Source organism: Microtus ochrogaster, chromosome 4 (assembly GCF_000317375.1).
Source record: "Microtus ochrogaster isolate Prairie Vole_2 chromosome 4, MicOch1.0, whole genome shotgun sequence".
Taxonomy (NCBI): domain Eukaryota; kingdom Metazoa; phylum Chordata; class Mammalia; order Rodentia; family Cricetidae; genus Microtus; species Microtus ochrogaster.
In genome coordinates this window covers 42735407-42753039 of record NC_022011.1, presented here as the reverse complement: position 1 = coordinate 42753039, position 17633 = coordinate 42735407, and the positions used below count along the sequence as shown (strand labels likewise).

Genomic DNA, 17633 nt, shown 5'->3' with positions numbered 1-17633 from the left:
GTGCACCACGGATGTGTGCGGTGCTGTCTGTGAAAGCTTGTGCACCACGGATGTGTGCGGTGCTGTCTGTGAAAGCTCGTGCATCACGGATGTGTGCGGTGCTGTCTGTGAAAGCCCATGCACCACGGATGTGTGCAGTGCTGTCTGTGAAAGCCCACAGTAGGGGAATAAAGGACCAGGCAGAACTATCACTAGCCACGGTGCCAGGCCCACTCCAGCCCTAGAGCACTGGCTCCTTCATCCTTTACCTTGGTGATCCAGGAGTATGGCACCACACGATGAATCACCATCACACACACACACACACACACACCTTAGTACATGAAGGCATGGGTGGAGAATCATGTAAGGTCCAGGGGGACAGAGGAGGGACTCCTGGTCACACTCCTTGAAAGGACCTCACACTGGAGGCATAACGGCCATCATTCACTGGAGACTCTAGTACCTGCTAATTGTGGTAGCTGGAAGGCCAGCAATATTGGCCTAGGTCTAATGGTTTAGTTAAACCGGCACAGTTCCCTAAGGGACCTCTGTGGGTCCCAGGTGGGTGAGAGACTTTGGTGGGTCCCACGAGGAGCCACAGTGGGTGAGAGCCAGATAGTCAACCATGCAGAGAAAGTGGGTATAGTTTATTCAGTGGGTTATGGAAGGGAAAGGAAAGGGGGAAGGGGAGAAGGGGAAAGAAGAGAGAGAGAGGCACAGGGGGAGGGGGAGGGGAAGAGAGACAGAAAGAGAGAGTGCAGGCAGGAGGAGGCAGGAGTCCAGATATCCATTTCCCTAGGTGGAAGGTGAGGGGTTGGGAGAGGGCAGGGCTCATCTCTTAAAGGGACAGTGTACCCAGGTCAGCAGACCATAACACTAAGTATGAGAGATAACCAGTAAACAAAGGTCACGTGCCCAGGATGGCAACAGACATTTACCCCTCCCCAAATCTAGGAATCTAATCCCGACATCACCTTCCACACAGAAGGGCTTCTCTAGTACACAGCCCCTCTGGGTTGTGAATGGTTGTCATGTGAATGAGCAGTTGCTGGGGTGCTGGGGCTCCAGACACTGTGAACACACATTCTCACACAAGCACACATGTTCTCATCCATCCACCATTATGCAGGGCCCCTTGCCTGCAAATGGCTGGTTCAAGTGACTCCCTGCTGTTATTACCTTTGGCTCCATGGGTGGGTCTTACCCTTCTTGCCAATACCCCAAAAACAATGGTTTTCAAAATCAGAAGAGAAAGACTCCCCAGGATCCAGCTCCTGTGGTGTGGGACTGACTTCATTGTCTCTGGATCTTGTCTTAACCCATTGTTTGATCCAGGAGAGGTACCCAGCTGAAATCTCCCCAAAATCCACCTCTAAATCCACACAAGACCCTTGGGGCTAATGCCCATGTGCTCTTCAAGCCTGTAAACCATCCCTATCCTAGAGACGCCCAGAGACTGGCAGGAAGGCCAGGGTAGCCTCCCAGTATATCTCCAGAGGAGGCGAAAAGCAAGGAGGGAAACTGCACACGGCATCATCTAAGCCACCACATGGCTGTTTCTACATCAGCGTCCCCAGGAATAGCCAGACTCTTTCCATATCCCTGCCAAGTGTTAGGAAATCCCCAGTAAGTTCTAGTGAGTGCTTCTTTCAACAGGCTGACCCAAGACGAAAGCCAAGATGGTCCATGGGTATCTGAGGAGCTAAGGAAGATGAATTTGTGTGTGTGCATCTGTATGTGGCATTTCCACAGGATCTAGTTTGTAAAACCAAACAGCCCAGGGATTATTTCATGTACAAAAATAAGAAAGGCTAACCTACAAGCTAATTGAATCATGCAAATGATTGTTTAGCCATGGGAGAGATTCCTATGGGCAGGCTGAGCACTCACACGAGGGAGGACAGCTGTGGAGGGCAATCTATTTTATAAAGTTTATCTGCACAGAATAACTGCTGCAAGATTAATGGGGGCGGCGGCCCCAGCCCTTGTTCTGCCTGGTTCTACCAGCTGAAATAGGAAAACAGATATATTTATCATAGACATTTGCTGCAACTGATTAACATTAATCTGATTTCCTGTGAGTCAATTTCCTTGAGATATAGTAAACAGGCCAATTATCTGCAATGGGCCTCTTTTATTATAAAGATTTGGACATTAGTGACAAGCATGTATGCAAATATATGGACTTTATTACAACCTGGGTAACACAAAAATAATGTTCAATCTGTTAAAAATATCTAGCTGGTTGTACATATTGCAAACTGAGAATGTTAAGACATAGGGAGAAGGGTGAAGGGGTGTTACCTTTGGATTGGCATGTGAGGCCCACTCTTTCTAAACCTTTGCTCATCTCCAGCTAGTTAAAGAAGTGAACAGGACAAGACTCTTGCCTTTCAAAAGACCATCTAGCAAGTTCCAGAGCCACATTAGGTCAGAGGAATGTAAGTGCCGAGGGCAGCAGGCCCAGGTTGTCCCAGGTCTGTGCTTCAGTTTCTCAGTCCATAAACATGGGAAGGGATGCGCGATGATCCAGTGGGTGGTCAAAGGCCTCACCAGGAACAGCAGCCAGCAGCTTAGCTTCGCTGCCACCCTCACCGCTATAGACATGTGCCCCGCCCCAACCTCCATCCCACACCTGTGCTGGCTCAAGGAGCAGAGACACACATGGCATTCAGGTTTAATCAGGAAAGCAAAGTTTATTCATGTTTGAAACTACATATAACTACCACAAGGAAGACTTCTCAATCCAGGGTGTGAGCCAGTAGAAAGGAACACGGAACGCTTTTAATACATCAGAATCACCGCCACAAATTATTGTCACGACTCAGTCAGTTTCAGAATCGCATACAATACAAAAGGAGGAGAGGGCCCGCCACACAGGGTGAAATGGACAGTGCTGAATACTGAATCTGAACGCATCACAAGAACCCGCCTTTTTTTCTTCTTTTTTTTCTTTATGGATTAGTAACAAGATGAAGGACATTCAAACGCTTCTCAGTATTTACAACAGCTTGGCTGATCCTGTGTTAAGAGTCAGACCCAACATTGCCGATCTCGGCATTTTAAAGGTTGCAAAAGCAACCCTGAGTTTTCTTTGAAAAGATTACAATGTACATTACATTTTGTGAAGGGAAACAAAGTTAATTACAAGATGCAAAAAGATAAGAAAGAGACGAACTACAGCGTGAGTATTGTTCAGAGGTAGTAAGTGAGCGCTCTAAGCTACAGAACATGTTGGGATTCTATTGGTTTGAATGAGTTCGCATGAGGTAATAAAGCTGTGTTTTGATTGGTGGGATGTATAAATACTCTTTTGCTACACTATATACAGCACTCCCCAGAGCAGGGCCTTCCCAGGCTGCCCAGAGAACAAGCACACCTTGACAAGTCTGTGCAGCACCCAGTGCACATGGTCAAACCCAGACAGGTCTTGTTTTCACCTCTGTAGCAGCGAGATCTTCACCTCAGGGCAATCTGGATCCGTGGTCTCATCAGAGCAGACTCTGGGCTCTGGTGCTTCAGAGGGAGAAAGGAGGCCACCAGTCTTAGACCTAATTACAACACAAACATGAAGTTCTGAAACACACCTTCCTTAGGAGAGGCAGCAGATGGCACCTCCCCTCCAAGCCCATTGATGGCATGAGGACGACAATGACTCTGCATGGAAATCTGAGGGGTTCAGCTCAGGCAAGGCGAACCTTGCACACTCTATAATCGGAGTCTAGCACAGACGGTACTTCTTACCCTTAAGGCCAAGTAACTGGCAACTATGGAACCATTCATGTAAAAGATCAATAATAAATTATGATGAAACAGTCACAGAACTGTCAACAATGTTACATCTTGGCCTAATTGGATAAAGTGCTTTCTTTTAAATGTGTGTCTCAAGTTTAAATACAAATGATAATGATCCCTTAAAAAACAGGTTTCCCGAGTTCTCTAAGAAGACAAGGTTTACAGTAAAGCTGTAGGTGGTGGGTTACAAAAACGCTTTCCTCCTCCTCCTATTGCTCTGAATGCGCTTATCAAGGCATGTCAGCTGGGAAAGCCCCGGGGATTAGTTAGAGGTATCCGAGTGCACGCTGCCCGGGCCTTCCGTAGGGGAAGTCACAGAAGATGGAGTTGTTGCGTCCTGCCAGCCTCCATTAGCCTGAAAGGAGAGGCACAGTTCAGTGGGTGCACATCTGCATATTAATTCCACTTCCCAATTTAGAACACCCCGACGACAACACAAGAGCAAAGATGCATTAGCAAAATGTATTTTCTGAACCTGCTTTGGCAGGAGTTGGAAGCATGTGTTAAAGTGGGATTAAATGTATGTAAAACAAATCCATCCTATCAAGTAAAGATTGGGTGATAAATCAGCTTGGTGAAGATGACTTCAGCTAGTCCCAAGCTGACATGGAGCTTGGCCTCTGATCTGCTGGTAAAAACCACCACTCAAAAGCAACCTTTCAGGAGAGGCAGTGGGGAAACCCAACTTGATGCCTTGGCGCAACCTTGAGCTCCAGGAAACAGACACTACAGCCAGCTTCATCACTGTCCCCATGGAGAAACTGCCCACACTTCTCCCATATATGCCTGACAGTCAGCTAATGTAACCCTTGGAAAATGAAAGCCAGAATTTCCCTCCAAATAGGAGCTTCGAGAATGAAAATGTATGAACTGTGGAGGGGTACATGCTATTCAAATCAGTTTTCCAATTATCTGCAAGTGGAGCCCCTCGTCGGGATGGTGCTGCTGCCCGCCACATGCCGCTGGCCCTTCCTGCCGCGGACCTGCACCAGCACTAACAGTACTCAGAAACAAATTTGCCTCATGTCTCACCCTATAGAGGCAATTGCTGAAATCAATGTCTGATCAGATTTCTGCTGTGGCAGACAGCTTGTCGCTACGTATTTTTATGTCAGTCAAGAAGAGGGAGGTGCTGGGCTTGTGAGTTGGGGAACACTGAGCAGAACTGATGGGGCAAGCCTTTCTGGAGGGAAGGCAAGGGCGAGCTGCCTGACACTGTCCCTGAGTCTTCAGCTAGCCTGGCCTCACACTCCACAGGACTCCTTGGTTCTCTGCCTCCCTCCTGTCCATCTGTAGTTTCTCCAGAGAGAGACATAAAGGTCTTTTGGTCATGACAACTGCTTCTTCCCCAACAACAGTTGTGTGTGTGATTGCTGTTGCTTCCTGGAACTGGGTCCGGATCCCAGGGCCTTGAGCATGCTAGGTAAGTTCTCTGTCATGGAGCCACATTCCATGCCCATGCTGTCCTTAAAAAACACCTTGTCTTCTGTTTCGCTGCATAGTTCTGCCTATAAACGCACTCCCATCTCTCTAGGACAGTGGTTCTCAACCTTCCTAATGCTGTGACCCTTTAACATAGTTCCTCATGTTGTGGTGAGGCCAACCATAAAATCATTTTCATTGCTACTTCATGAGTGTAATTTTGCTACTGTTATGAATCATAATGTAAGCATCTGCTATGCAGGATACCTGATATGTGACCCCTATGTAAGGGTCATTCAACTCCCCCAATGGGGTCATGGCCCACAGGTTAAGAACCACTGCTCTAGAACCAAGGGTGAGGGCTAGAAAGAGGGGTAGACAGGCAATAGGGAGAAGGGTGGATAAGAAACCTAAAGGGCTGGTAATCTAAATAAAAAAAATTGCAGCTTGAGATATCAAATTCTGGGTAGAAAAGGGAGATAAGATGAAATAATAAGCCATGGCATTTTTTTTTTTTTTTTTTGGTTTTTCGAGACAGGGTTTCTCTGTGGCTTTGGAGCCTGCATGGCATTGTTTTTGAAAGCTTCAATCATGCCAAGTTGGGTGGTGACAAGCCCATGTGTGTCCCCTATCTAAAGGGTATGCTGTTTCCTCTCAGGTCTGAGAGTCTCCTTAGGAGAAGTCTTACACAGATCCAAGTGTAAAGAGATCCCATCTGAAGTAAACATCAGTCCTCTTTTATCCAAACTTATAAACAACAAATGTACAATATTTCTCCCTGCATGGCAGCTGCAGGAGACGCTGTCAACGAGCATTCTTTTTTTTTTCTTTTTCAAAATAAATTAATCCTTACTCTGGTGGTTTGAGATTATGCACTGTATTATACAACAGCGTCTTATCAGGCCTCATCAGTGAAGATGAAATTCAGTCTGTAAAATGCTGCAGGCAATCACGACTTCATATTTTATCATGTTGATAAGGATATCGCACATTCTCTGAAGCATTTCAAAACACTTAAATGAAAAAGGAGAAATGCGACCAAAAGGCTTTTTATACGTCTTGTTGTAAGGTCATTATGAGTTATTTATAAACCCAAAAAGAAAGATTTGACATTTCAAATGTAAAAGATTTGAGTATTTAATGGTCCTTTTTTTTTTCCTTTACAATTGAACATCCTCAATCACTTTTTAAGTCATTAATATTTACTCTTAGAGCAAACGAAGGCCCTAAAAGGGAGGCCATTCTCCTCCTCCCTGCTTCTGACACCTCCTTTACAGAGCTGTGTGTTTGCCGTTTCCCATCCACACCAGGATGGGAAGGAAAGGAAAGCTTGTGAATCAGTAGCAAGGGTTGCTCTATGTTAAAGCAGAGAGGCCATTAAACTCTCAGGTCACATGTTGCACCCCAGGCCCACAGCCCAGTCAGCTGCCAGAAGAATGGGGTTCTGTGTTTAGCATAGCTGCTGATATGCTGGGTCTCCAAGGTTATCACCTTCACCTGCTCTGTGCTGGGGAATTTTCCTGCTGCTTGATTCTAAGATAAATGACCTGTTTCCCACCATCTCCCGAACATAGCACGGCTACTAGAAAATGGCATCTTAATGGGCCGGTACTTATGCCCACTGATGATAGGACACCAGCCCCTTTTGGGCATCTGAGAGGGCTTCAAAGGACAGCTAGGTAACAAACATCAAGCACTGAGGTCCATAAAATGAAGTTATAGCAAAGATACTGCCACCCCCAACTGCCAACAAGACGTGGAGCCAAGTCCAGTGACTATTAACTTGTTCATTCCCACAGCTGGCTCCCCAGGGTACTCACATTTAAGTTGTGTGGACTATACAGTGAGTTTGCTCCAAGGCCATCACTGTAGCCTCCCGTCTGATTGATAACATGACGGAGGGTATCCACCTAGAAGTGAGACGGAACAGAATTCATCACCTCAATCTATTAAAACCCCATCACTTACAAAAGGGAACAATTTGAATTATGTGTGCCACAAGGGTGGAGCATCTCCAACGAAAGACAAATTTATCAATCAAATGTGACTGGAGGGATTTCAAAGATTCCTTGCATATTTAAACTCACACACCTTTGTTTTTCACACCAGCCAAACAATAGCATCTTCATAGTAATGCAGACTTTCCATCTACAGCAAGCAAATGTGTGTGGCTGTGGGTGAAAATCTACTCACAGATAATGAATGCTGAATCAATCTCCTCACCCCAACACACACCCCTACCACCAGTGCCCAAGACTAAGAGCACTTGTTCTCAGGTAAGAGGACAAGAAAGGGGTCGAACCTGGAATCTACTTTAAGAATTCAGGTTTCAGTTTCCTGACTTGCAAAAATGCAGGAATAAAAGAGCAGTATGTTCTCTTGTTCATTCTTTTCCCCTCTCTCTCCCTACCCCCTCCCTGTCAAGCACACACAATCTTCTGTTCTGTCATAACAAAGACCCCCCCATCTCCATGAGCTCAAGCCAGAGCCGAATGCATTCACAAAGTTCATCAGCTTTGAATCATCAAAGACATTGTCCACTTGACTTCTCACTGAATTAAGAGGTGGGCAAATGTGTCCCGTTTGGATGCACCCAACACAGGATCTGCATGAATGTGAAGACCACTTCATGGGTCAGAGCGGGGGAGTTTTGAGCCCAAACCCTACCCTGCCAGAAAGGCCCCAGCTGGGGCATTTCTCCTACCTGTGACTGCACATTGGCTCCGACTTGGGACCCTTGGTAAGAATCCCCATTCAGACTCTGCATGTTCATGAACATGTCCCCAGAATTTGGGAGGCTAAAAGAACCAGAAGAACCTGGAAAGGAAAGAGTTAAGTAGCTGAATAACAGAGAGCTACACACACAATCCCCAAAGACCTAGAGCCAGAGAAAGGAAAAGAGACACAGAAGGGAGAGGCATTTTCAGCTCTAGAAGGACAGAGCATTAACTTGAGATCTAGAAGGTCCTGCCACTCACTCACGTTACACACAGGAAAAACCTTACAGAGGGCAAACTCAAATAAAAAACAGAGACAAATCAAAATAGACAGAAAAACACGCACAGCCTTCTGATTTCCATTTCTCTCCAGACTCAGTCATCAAACAAGCTCCTCAACGCTGCTGTCATGGTGGAGAAATGCCTGGAGAAGACACCTTCCTCACGCTCCTTCTTAGCAGTTACTCCACCTTCCCACCCACTAGTGTCCGTGGCCTATTAGAAATGACGGAAGTGTGAGAAAATAAACACCCTTCCTTCTGGACCTTACATATGTATTTTAATATCACCTTAGAATGCCTCCACGCCCCTCAAATCCATCCGCTGGGGCTAGCTGCACCTTTCTTTCCCTGTCAGCTAAGTTCCATGTAATTTAAAGACATTTCTTTGGGGGCTGGACAGATGGTTCAGCAGTTAAGAGCACTGCTTGCTCTTCCAGAGGACCCAGATTTAATTCCCAGCGCCTATATGGCAGCTCACAACTGTCTGTAACTCCAGTTCTAGGGGATCTGGCATTCTCACACAGATAGATATACATGCAAGCAAAATCCCAATGCACATGAAATTTTAAAAAAATAATAAAGTTTAAAAAATAAAGACATTTCTTCTAACTCCAGCATGAATGCTACATAAAATGTCAACAAAATGCTCTGTCAAAAGCAGTGTATTTATCGTCAGCTGTGGTCCGCACATGTAATCCCAGCTCTTCAGTTAAGTAGAGGAATCATTAACTTGAGGCCAGGTGGAATTCAAGACCATTCTGGACAACTTAGTAAAACTATCTCAAAAAAATAAAATAAGATAAAATAAAATAAAAATTAAGAGCTAGTTATGTAGATGAGTGGCAAAATACTGAGCTTTGCATATGCAAAGCCCTGGCTTCAACATGTACCCACACACACATGCATGCACGCACACAAGCACACACATGCAGCCCCCCACATACATGCACGCACGCACGCACACATAGACACACACACACACACACACACACACACACACACACACACACACACACGGCAATGCATTCATGGGTTCAATACTATATCTTTATATGTAAGTCCAGCAAGCCAAATGGCAAAGACAGAGGCTACACCTAGATCCTGCAACCAAGTGCCCAACATCCGGCAACCAGCCCACATTCCCAGCTGCTGATTCACTCTGACAGACCACCACAAAACTATATGTGGTAGAGCTTTACATACCTACTGACTTAAAGGTCACGATTAAGTATAAAGATTCCAGAATCTACCAGAAGCAGGCGGGACTCACTGTGAACAGTGCACACCAGCACGGAACATCTCCACAAGTGAACACCAATCTCCCCTTAAGCTCCACTATGTGCTCAGTGAGGCTGCGGCTTCAGTCTATGGGATGGGGCACAGTGGCAGAAGACTGTCTGGCTGAGTGAACGTGTCACACTCACCAGAGTTCGGTGTGGTGGGTGAGTTGGTCTGGTTGTTCTGCACGGCTGCAGCCACCGCATGTGCAGCTGTCACGGCTGTTTTTGCAGCATAGAGATTGGCTTCCTCTTGAAATTTGCCGATGTTCTTCTTGTACCTGATTCGTTTGTTGCCAAACCAGTTGGACACCTACCAAGTACAGGAACATGGAATGGGAAGGATAGAGAAGTCACAAAGAAAAAAAGTCAAACTTCCTGTCCTTACTTGGGATGACAAGGGGAGCCTCTGGGTGACACAGTACCCTGCCTTCACACCATATGGGTAGTGCTTAACAGTTTTAGGGGTTCGCTTTCCATTTTGGCATACTCTTTCTACTCTACTGGAAGAACAATGCTTCCTGGAACTAGCCAGGAACACTACAATGGCTGGGGCCACTGCTCATAAAAATACCCAATGTCATCAAACATAGCAATGAGACTGTTAAAAGAAGCTGAAAAGCTACTGGAAACATTTGTTAGATTAGGTATCATGAAGCGCACTTGAAGAATGACTTATTGTTCTTTTGTGGACCTGGAACAATTTTTGGCAGCTATATAGTAGAATCATGTTTGGTCTGCTGAAGAGGGACGTCAATTAATAATGGATGAAAAATCCCTTTGTCTCCTGCCTTGGAAGACACTGCATGTCTGCCAAGATGGCTTCTCAGGCTCTGCCAGTGACTATGTGGGAAGCCTCAAGCTGAAAACTCAAGCCATCTCAATAAAGCCAAATGCAAATGCAGAGGAATGGCTGATTATATAAAGTAGAATACATATTTTTTTCATTTTCTTTTTTTTTCAAACCTCTTATGATGGCAGCTAGTACAAATTTAAAAGAGGATGCTGGAAGATGTTTGATTTCATCATAGCTCATAGACAGCAAAACTGTAGCCCAATGCTCAGTGATTAGAGCCACTCCATGTACCTAGGTATCTGTAGCCGAGCTATGTAGAGACACTGAAATTCACACAGCCATATATAAGAAGGCATGCCCATACTGTATCGTGGAGTCTGCCTCTCTGTTGTTAACGTGACAACTTAAAGATATTCCTAGGAATGGCCTACTCATCCAGCAGAGGAACTGCTGGTGTAGTGTCAGGGCCCTTGTTCTACCCTTGGTGTTATACAGAAGAGTTCCTCGGGGGCCCTGGGCTTCTAGAAACAAATAATGGGATGCAGTTCAGAGCCCTCCAACCCAATTTTCTACAGTGGGCAGCCCTCTGGCCGCCTCTGCCAAGTCTTTAATTGCTTTGGAAATGGTGCTCTCATTCTTCAGCTGATGGCACTCGCCCTTTTGGAGAAGGCTAGAAAGTCCTGGCAGGGGATCCCTGAGACCGAGACAGCAATGGCCTCCCTGCTGTCCATATGCTGCCTTAGGAGCACCGAGTACACACATGCACACATAAGCACACTTCTGAGGACCAATGCTACAGCACAGGCTCCCCAGACAGAATAAAGGAAAACCCACCCAAAATCAAGACACTAGAGATCTACACATCTGGCTGTTTCTGTAGAGAACAAGGTAGTTGTTCAGCTGTCCTCGGCCCAATGATCAGCCTCTCAGCAACGTTCTGCCAGAGGTTCATTTTTTCCATGGTTCCTCCATATTTTGTCCCTTTCTCTTCCAACAGCACCTTCTCCTCCTCCTTCTTTTCTTCCTCCTCCGTCTCTCTGCCCCCCCCCCCCATGTGTCTCCTCCAAGAATCACCTCTTGGGCATCATGAAATGAGGTCCATATGCTCCAACCATCGGACCTAACCCCTCTCCATATTCTTTCTACAGTGCAGGCCTACAGCAGGTGTGCACAGGGATGGCCTGGTAGAAGATACTCTGGAGAAAGAATCAACACAGAGTCTGTCCAGATAAGCAAGAGATCAGAGTGGAGGGGAGAAAAGACAACGCTGGTACAGGGCTCAGGTCTGAAGCAGGAGATGGGGCATAAGAGGGATTTCTATGCAGAAAGAACCAGCATCGACGAGCCTTATGTCATTTCTATAGCAGAACTATGTCATTCTAAAGATTAATTTATTTTATGTGTATGCATGTATGTATGTATACCTATATGTGTTTATGTGTACCACAGAGTGCAGGAGCTTGAGCGGGCCGGTATCAGACCCCCTGAAACAGGAGCTAGAGATTCCAGGATTTGAGCCACCTGATGTGGGCACTAGGAATTGAACCTGGGTTCTCCATGAGTACAACAAGAGCTCTAAATCACTAAGTCATCTCTCCAGCCCCAAATAATGTCATTCTAAAAACAGAAAAATGGGTCTGGGGTGTAGTTTTTGTGGGGCACTTGCCTGACATACACAGAGTCCTAGGTTTCATCCATAACACCACACAAACCAGGCATGGTGGTGTACGCCTACAATTCCTGCATTCTGGAGGCAGTGGCAAGAAGACTGGAAGTTCAAGGTTATCTTTGTCTCCATATTAAGTTCAAGGCCAGCCTTCAATGCCTGAGAAGTTGTCAGGAAGAAAGGAAGGAAGAAGGGAGGGAGGGAGGGAGGAATAAAGGAAGGAAACTCATAAATCCAAAAGCCAACTAACCAACCAACCACAATCCCTGAAGAATAGGATAGAAACAGTACCCGAAGGTTCAAGTTCTGACACTGCTGGTTAACACAAATTCTCTTGGAATCCATCTCACCTCCCATAGTTTCCAGCCTCAGCCCAGGAGGTTCATCTCCAGCTAGCATGCTCATGGCTGCTTTCACACAGAGCAGCCCTCTGGCTTTCCTAACTTGACCTGGCAGGTCTTAGAAAGAGTTAAGTATTGAATATATTGTTTATAGTGCAAAGGGAGACAGTCCCCGTTAAGGGGGAAATTGGTATTTCTTAAGAATAATTAATGAAAATTTCCCAACTCTGAATTTAGCAACAAAGGCCCATCCTAGAATTCTCTCCTTCTCAACAATTCTCTGTTGGGTTCAGTACTTTGTAGTTAATATTACCTTGACAATCAGAGAAGCTATAATACATTAATGAAACCTAGCCTAGAAAATCAGATTACAGCTTTATTAACAGTTTCGTAATTGAGGAATCTCTACCATGGAAAGCCTCATCTCTGGATATGTAAGAATCCTCTGTTTATGCACACCCCTGGACCAATCAAACAACAGTCATCACTAATAAAGGTTTATTTAATTCTCACAGTAAAATTTTAATATCACCAGCAGCCTGGGGAAGCTTTAGCAAGTGGGTTTGCTTGACATCAGATCGTTTCCATTCTGCCAGTCCCAATACTTCTTAATCTTTAATATCAAGGCAATTAAAATTAATGGCCACTCATCTGCAGCTACTGTGGGCAGTGTTTCCTTGACATCTATTGTTTGATGGGATTACCTAGAGGTTAAACTAACAAGCAAGGTTTAATTGGAAGCAATGAAAGAAGCAGTGATCATATGTTATGTTTAACCTGCATAACCACATCTAAATGAATATCTAGAAATGTTAAACTATTTCTCAAATTAAAATATGCACATCACACACATTCTGATATCGCAGATTTGGAAACTGTGGTAATCAGCTAGTAAGTTCACACAGCGCAACCGACAGCAGTGTAATTAATAAAGAAATGGACACCTAAATTCAGGAACGGTTTTCATCTTTTAAACAGATACAATTACTTGCAAAAGATCTATGTTTACTCAGTGGGAAGCAAAAAAGCTACAGGGTACACGACCCCTCTTGCAACAGTGCTCATGACAAGGCAGGCTGCAGAACGGGCCACTAAGGACGGTCTGCTCTACAGTTGAACTGTGATGGTCTGTATATTGGTCCCACAGTGGAAACAGGCAGGAAATTGATAAAAGGGAATGGAATATGCTGTCCTGTGCTTCCCTTCTGAGTCTCACATCAAAGATCCACAGCCCTGCCTGTGAAGGAGCCAAAGGGCCAGGCAAAAATTTTAAGATTAATTAAAAATGAGAAAAATAACACTAGCACTCTCTTGTTGATGCTCAGTGTGCCCAACCCCAGGTGGAGTCTCTGGAAGTCAGAAGAGAGGGAAGGGTACATAGTGCGGGTTGCTGAATGTCTCTGGAACCTTTCTCCCAGAAGTGACAGAAAAAGCTTCCAGTCTCTTCTACATGCTGTAGCCATGCATGTCCCCCACCTACATTCTACAGACTACCACTTTAAAAATCCAAGCTGTTTTTGGGTTGGAACTGTAGCTCTGTGGTGCCATGCGCAAAAGGACCTGGGTTCAATATCTGGCATTGAAACAAAACAAGAAAATCCCCATGGTGACTTACTAGCTGGAAAGCTTTTTGCCTTCTTTATAAGGCTTCCCCTTATCCTCTCATTTTGAACGTTCAACTCCAATAGTCAATTCAAATGTAGGTGTGGCCGTATAAAGGCTAAATGGTTAGGACTCACACTCCGCTTTCAAATCTACATTATGCCATCTACAAGCTGAATGACTTTCAACAAGTTGAGTCCCCTTAAAATGAACATGATAATAATACACCCTCCTTGCAGAAAAAGTTAGGTGTGTGGGTGGTCTAGGCACATGGATTATCTGACCACTGTAGCTATTATATCAACCGTGTTTTATCAGTGAAGGAATAAGAAAGCCAGACCATTTACAAGTTGTCCCAAATTACACAGCAAAATTCTGAGATGGAACCAGAACTCAACCCAGTACTCCCCCATCAGCATTTTCTAAGAATGTTTACTGAGGACGTCATAGTCAGTATTGGCCTTAGTACTGTGGAAAGCTTGAAAAGTAACCACGTGGCTCCAGTTCAACTTTACAATATGATCGTGAAAGCAAGGCCAGCCCCCAAAACAATTAGCAAAACTTGAAGGACAGTGATAAGGTCACAGGTAGCCACAAAGATGTCCTAGCAGGTCTGAGAAATTAGAGGACACTTCCTCAGTAGGGAACAAGTGAACTGGCCTTGACTTCACCCCACTCCTTAGTGCTTTGATTAAGTCTGAATTCCAGCAGCAAACCCTGCAGAAGTTCACACCAACACAAACAGCACAGTGCCTCCTCTCCCCAGACCCTAGGGACTAGTCACTACTCTAATCCTTCCCCATCGCTCTCTTTTCTAACGATCTCTAGTATTTCTTTTTTAAAATTGTTTTTATTGAGCTATATATTTCCCCCACTCTCCCTTTTCCCTCCCCTCTCCCTTTCTACCCTACCCGTGATACCTATACTCCCAGTTTACTCAGGAGAGTTTGTCTTTTTCTCCTTTCTATGTAGATCCATGTATGTCTCTCTTAGGGTCCTCTTTGTTGTCTAGTTTCTCTGGGGTTGTGGCCTGTTGGCTAGTTTTTCTTTGCTTTATGTCTACAAGCCACTTATGAGTGAATACATATTATATTTGTCTTTCTGGCTCTGGGTCACCTCACTTAATGTTTTTTTTTTTTTCCTAAATCTGTCCATTTGCCTTCAAATTCCAAGATGTCATTATTTTTTACCGCTGTGTAGTCTCCATCTCTCTTTTGGTAGTGAAAGAGTCAGGAAAAACCATTCTAAGGGAAGAGGCTGGAAGCATCTAGCAGTGTTTCTGGAAGAGGTGAGATCTGAGAGGACAATCAAGGAGTAAGCAACATTTCGGGTAAGGGAGAGAGAGACACTGGGATGTGTGACAGCCAAGATCCCTGCAGGTGGGGCAGCTGTGGCTTAGGAAGGGACAGGTAGAGCCCGCCAGTGTGCCTAGAAGGTCTTACATCACTGCAGCCCCAGGGTCCACAATATGATGGCTGATGGCGAGGGTTGCTGGAGCTGGCCTGTCTAGTGCAGAGAGTCTGTGAGCATTTGCTGGAATCCTCCCTAAAGTAATTTTGAAAAATCATGTACTTGCTCACATATTTTTTTATTCCTTGTACATTTTTAAAGTTGGCATGCACAATTTTTCATTATAAGTCTTAGAGTTATAAACAATGTTATTCAGTATGTCACAAAATGTTGACATTTCAAAATAAAACTGCAACACTACTCCTTAAAATGTGGTCAAATACAATAGCACAGCAATTCAATACCACTATCCACGTTCAAACAAACACACTTGCTTTTTGAGATTCAGAATTTCACATTTTTGTTCTTAAAATATATTTCCATTTTATTTCTCTCCCACATTATCCTAATGCAATATACTTTTATGCATAGCATAAGAAATATATGGAAATTTAAACATTTAAATTGTTTTTATTTCCTATAATTATAAGGTTATACATGTTTGGTATTTCCTTCTGGATTAAGCTGTCACTGCACTTAATCTAAAATTGGTCAAAGCAATACAAATATACTTACTTTGGTAAATAAAAGTACTTATTTTGAACAATAAATGTAAGTTTATTATACATGCATTTCTTGATCAGAGAGGCAGGGGTTATAAAATTCTGAATGAAGCATAGGTTTTTACCAATATGCTTCATATTACCCCGTTCTGAGGACCAAAGAGGGCCTCAAAAGACTCTGAGGTACTGGGCCAATTATTTCTTCTGGAATGGGGGATGGGAGGTGGGAGGAAGGAAGAGACAAGTGACATAAAGCTTCCTGCAGCAACTGTAAGGAGCTGGGTTTGAGGAAGGAGAACAAGCACTCATACAAAGACCCATCAGTGAGGTTTAAGCCTCTGTATAGATGCGTTAGGGCACATCCTCAGCTCCTGCTTGGATTACCAGGGTCTCCTTGGAGAATGTTGTCTGAAGTGGTTGAGCTAACTCTAGCTAGGAGTTGATCCTTCTTGTGACCATAGAAGGGAAACCCTAGGGCAGGGCGTACTTGGAGAAGGCCTCCTTCACTGTAAGCATGGGGCTCACTCGGGAACTATTCCCATAGGACACAAAGAACATTTGCACTAGACCAAGAACAAATTCGTCAGCTCCAGGAAATCAAAGATGTTCTGAGTAAAGAAAAAAATTGTGTGTGTGACTTATTATTTAGCATAACTTTTCTGGAGATGATACCAACAAAAATATATATCCTTTGACCAACATTATTATAAGAACTTATCTTGAGGAATTTACAGATACTTGTACAAAGATATTTACCACACTCCTACTTACAATAACAGCAACAACAAAAAAGACAAAATTTATAGGAACCTAAATGATGGAAAACAATCATTGATTACAGATCATGTTGAAGAGAAATACTTATTGACATGACATTATTCATAATATACTGCAAAGAGGGGGAAAGCTAAGTTTTCCTTTCATACAATATGCAGTCGTTGTGTGTGAAAGACATAGACTTGCATTCACACACGGGAAGAAAGTATCATCCCAACCACCAAAAGGAGGGCATGATTAAGGGCAGACTTTGTTGGCAGATAAGATTTCTATAAAGTACTTCTATCTGTACAAACATGGTAGTGTGTGGTGTTCTTATACACACCAAGACAGCCATGTCAATGGGCAATCACTATCCTGGCTGTACTTCACTGTCAACAGAAATGCCATTATGCAGATTTGCTTTCCAAGGCAATTACTGAGGCTAAACATGGCAGCACATGGTTGTAGTCTCAGTACATGGACGCTGAGGTAGGAGGATGGTTTGAGCCTGGGTGGTCGAGACCAGTCTAGACAACACGGTACAGTAAGTATATAACATTGAAAAGTCTAACGCTTTGCTGGCCCCAAGCCTACAGGAAAAATCAACTCTTGTTCCTTGTTTGAGAGAGGTTTCAAATATCAGGCTTGAGAATTCTGAATACAAAATTAAAATCTCTTTGTAAATCTCAAGCCATTAAAATTTCCCAAAAGCTTTGTGTTTAAGAAAAGTTCTATGTTAAAATAAAAAGCCAACCCATTTACAATGTCTGTATAGTCACCAATAGGCCGCTAACTATTAATTCTACCGTCCATTCCCATTTCTACCACATTCATTTATCATGTCAATACCAACATTAAATAAAGAAGAAACCATCACTTAAAGACTTTCCCTGCACAAGTGCAAGGTACAAGCTCTTCCTTCACAGCGCTTCTGCACAGACGGCGTCAGGGAGAGGAGTCCGCTAACGCGGAAGCATCACTAT

The 17633-nt window shown here is 44.2% G+C and overlaps 1 protein-coding gene across 2 annotated transcripts in view; it reads right to left on the bottom strand.

The window, feature by feature from the left end:
- Positions 1-2652: 2652 nt before the first annotated feature.
- Positions 2653-17633, bottom strand: part of Pbx3 (PBX homeobox 3) — a 188248-nt gene continuing 173267 nt past the window's right edge. The window contains exons 6-9 of one of the 2 annotated variants that reach the window (XM_026778707.1): positions 9622-9787; positions 7904-8016; positions 7020-7109; positions 2653-4132 (exon numbers count right to left, since the gene is read on the bottom strand). In XM_026778707.1, the coding sequence (XP_026634508.1) occupies positions 4040-4132; positions 7020-7109; positions 7904-8016; positions 9622-9787 (462 nt within the window). In that variant the 3' untranslated portion in view covers positions 2653-4039. The remainder of the gene's footprint in view (positions 4133-7019; positions 7110-7903; positions 8017-9621; positions 9788-17633) is intronic. The other variant, XM_026778708.1, reaches the window with a different exon arrangement.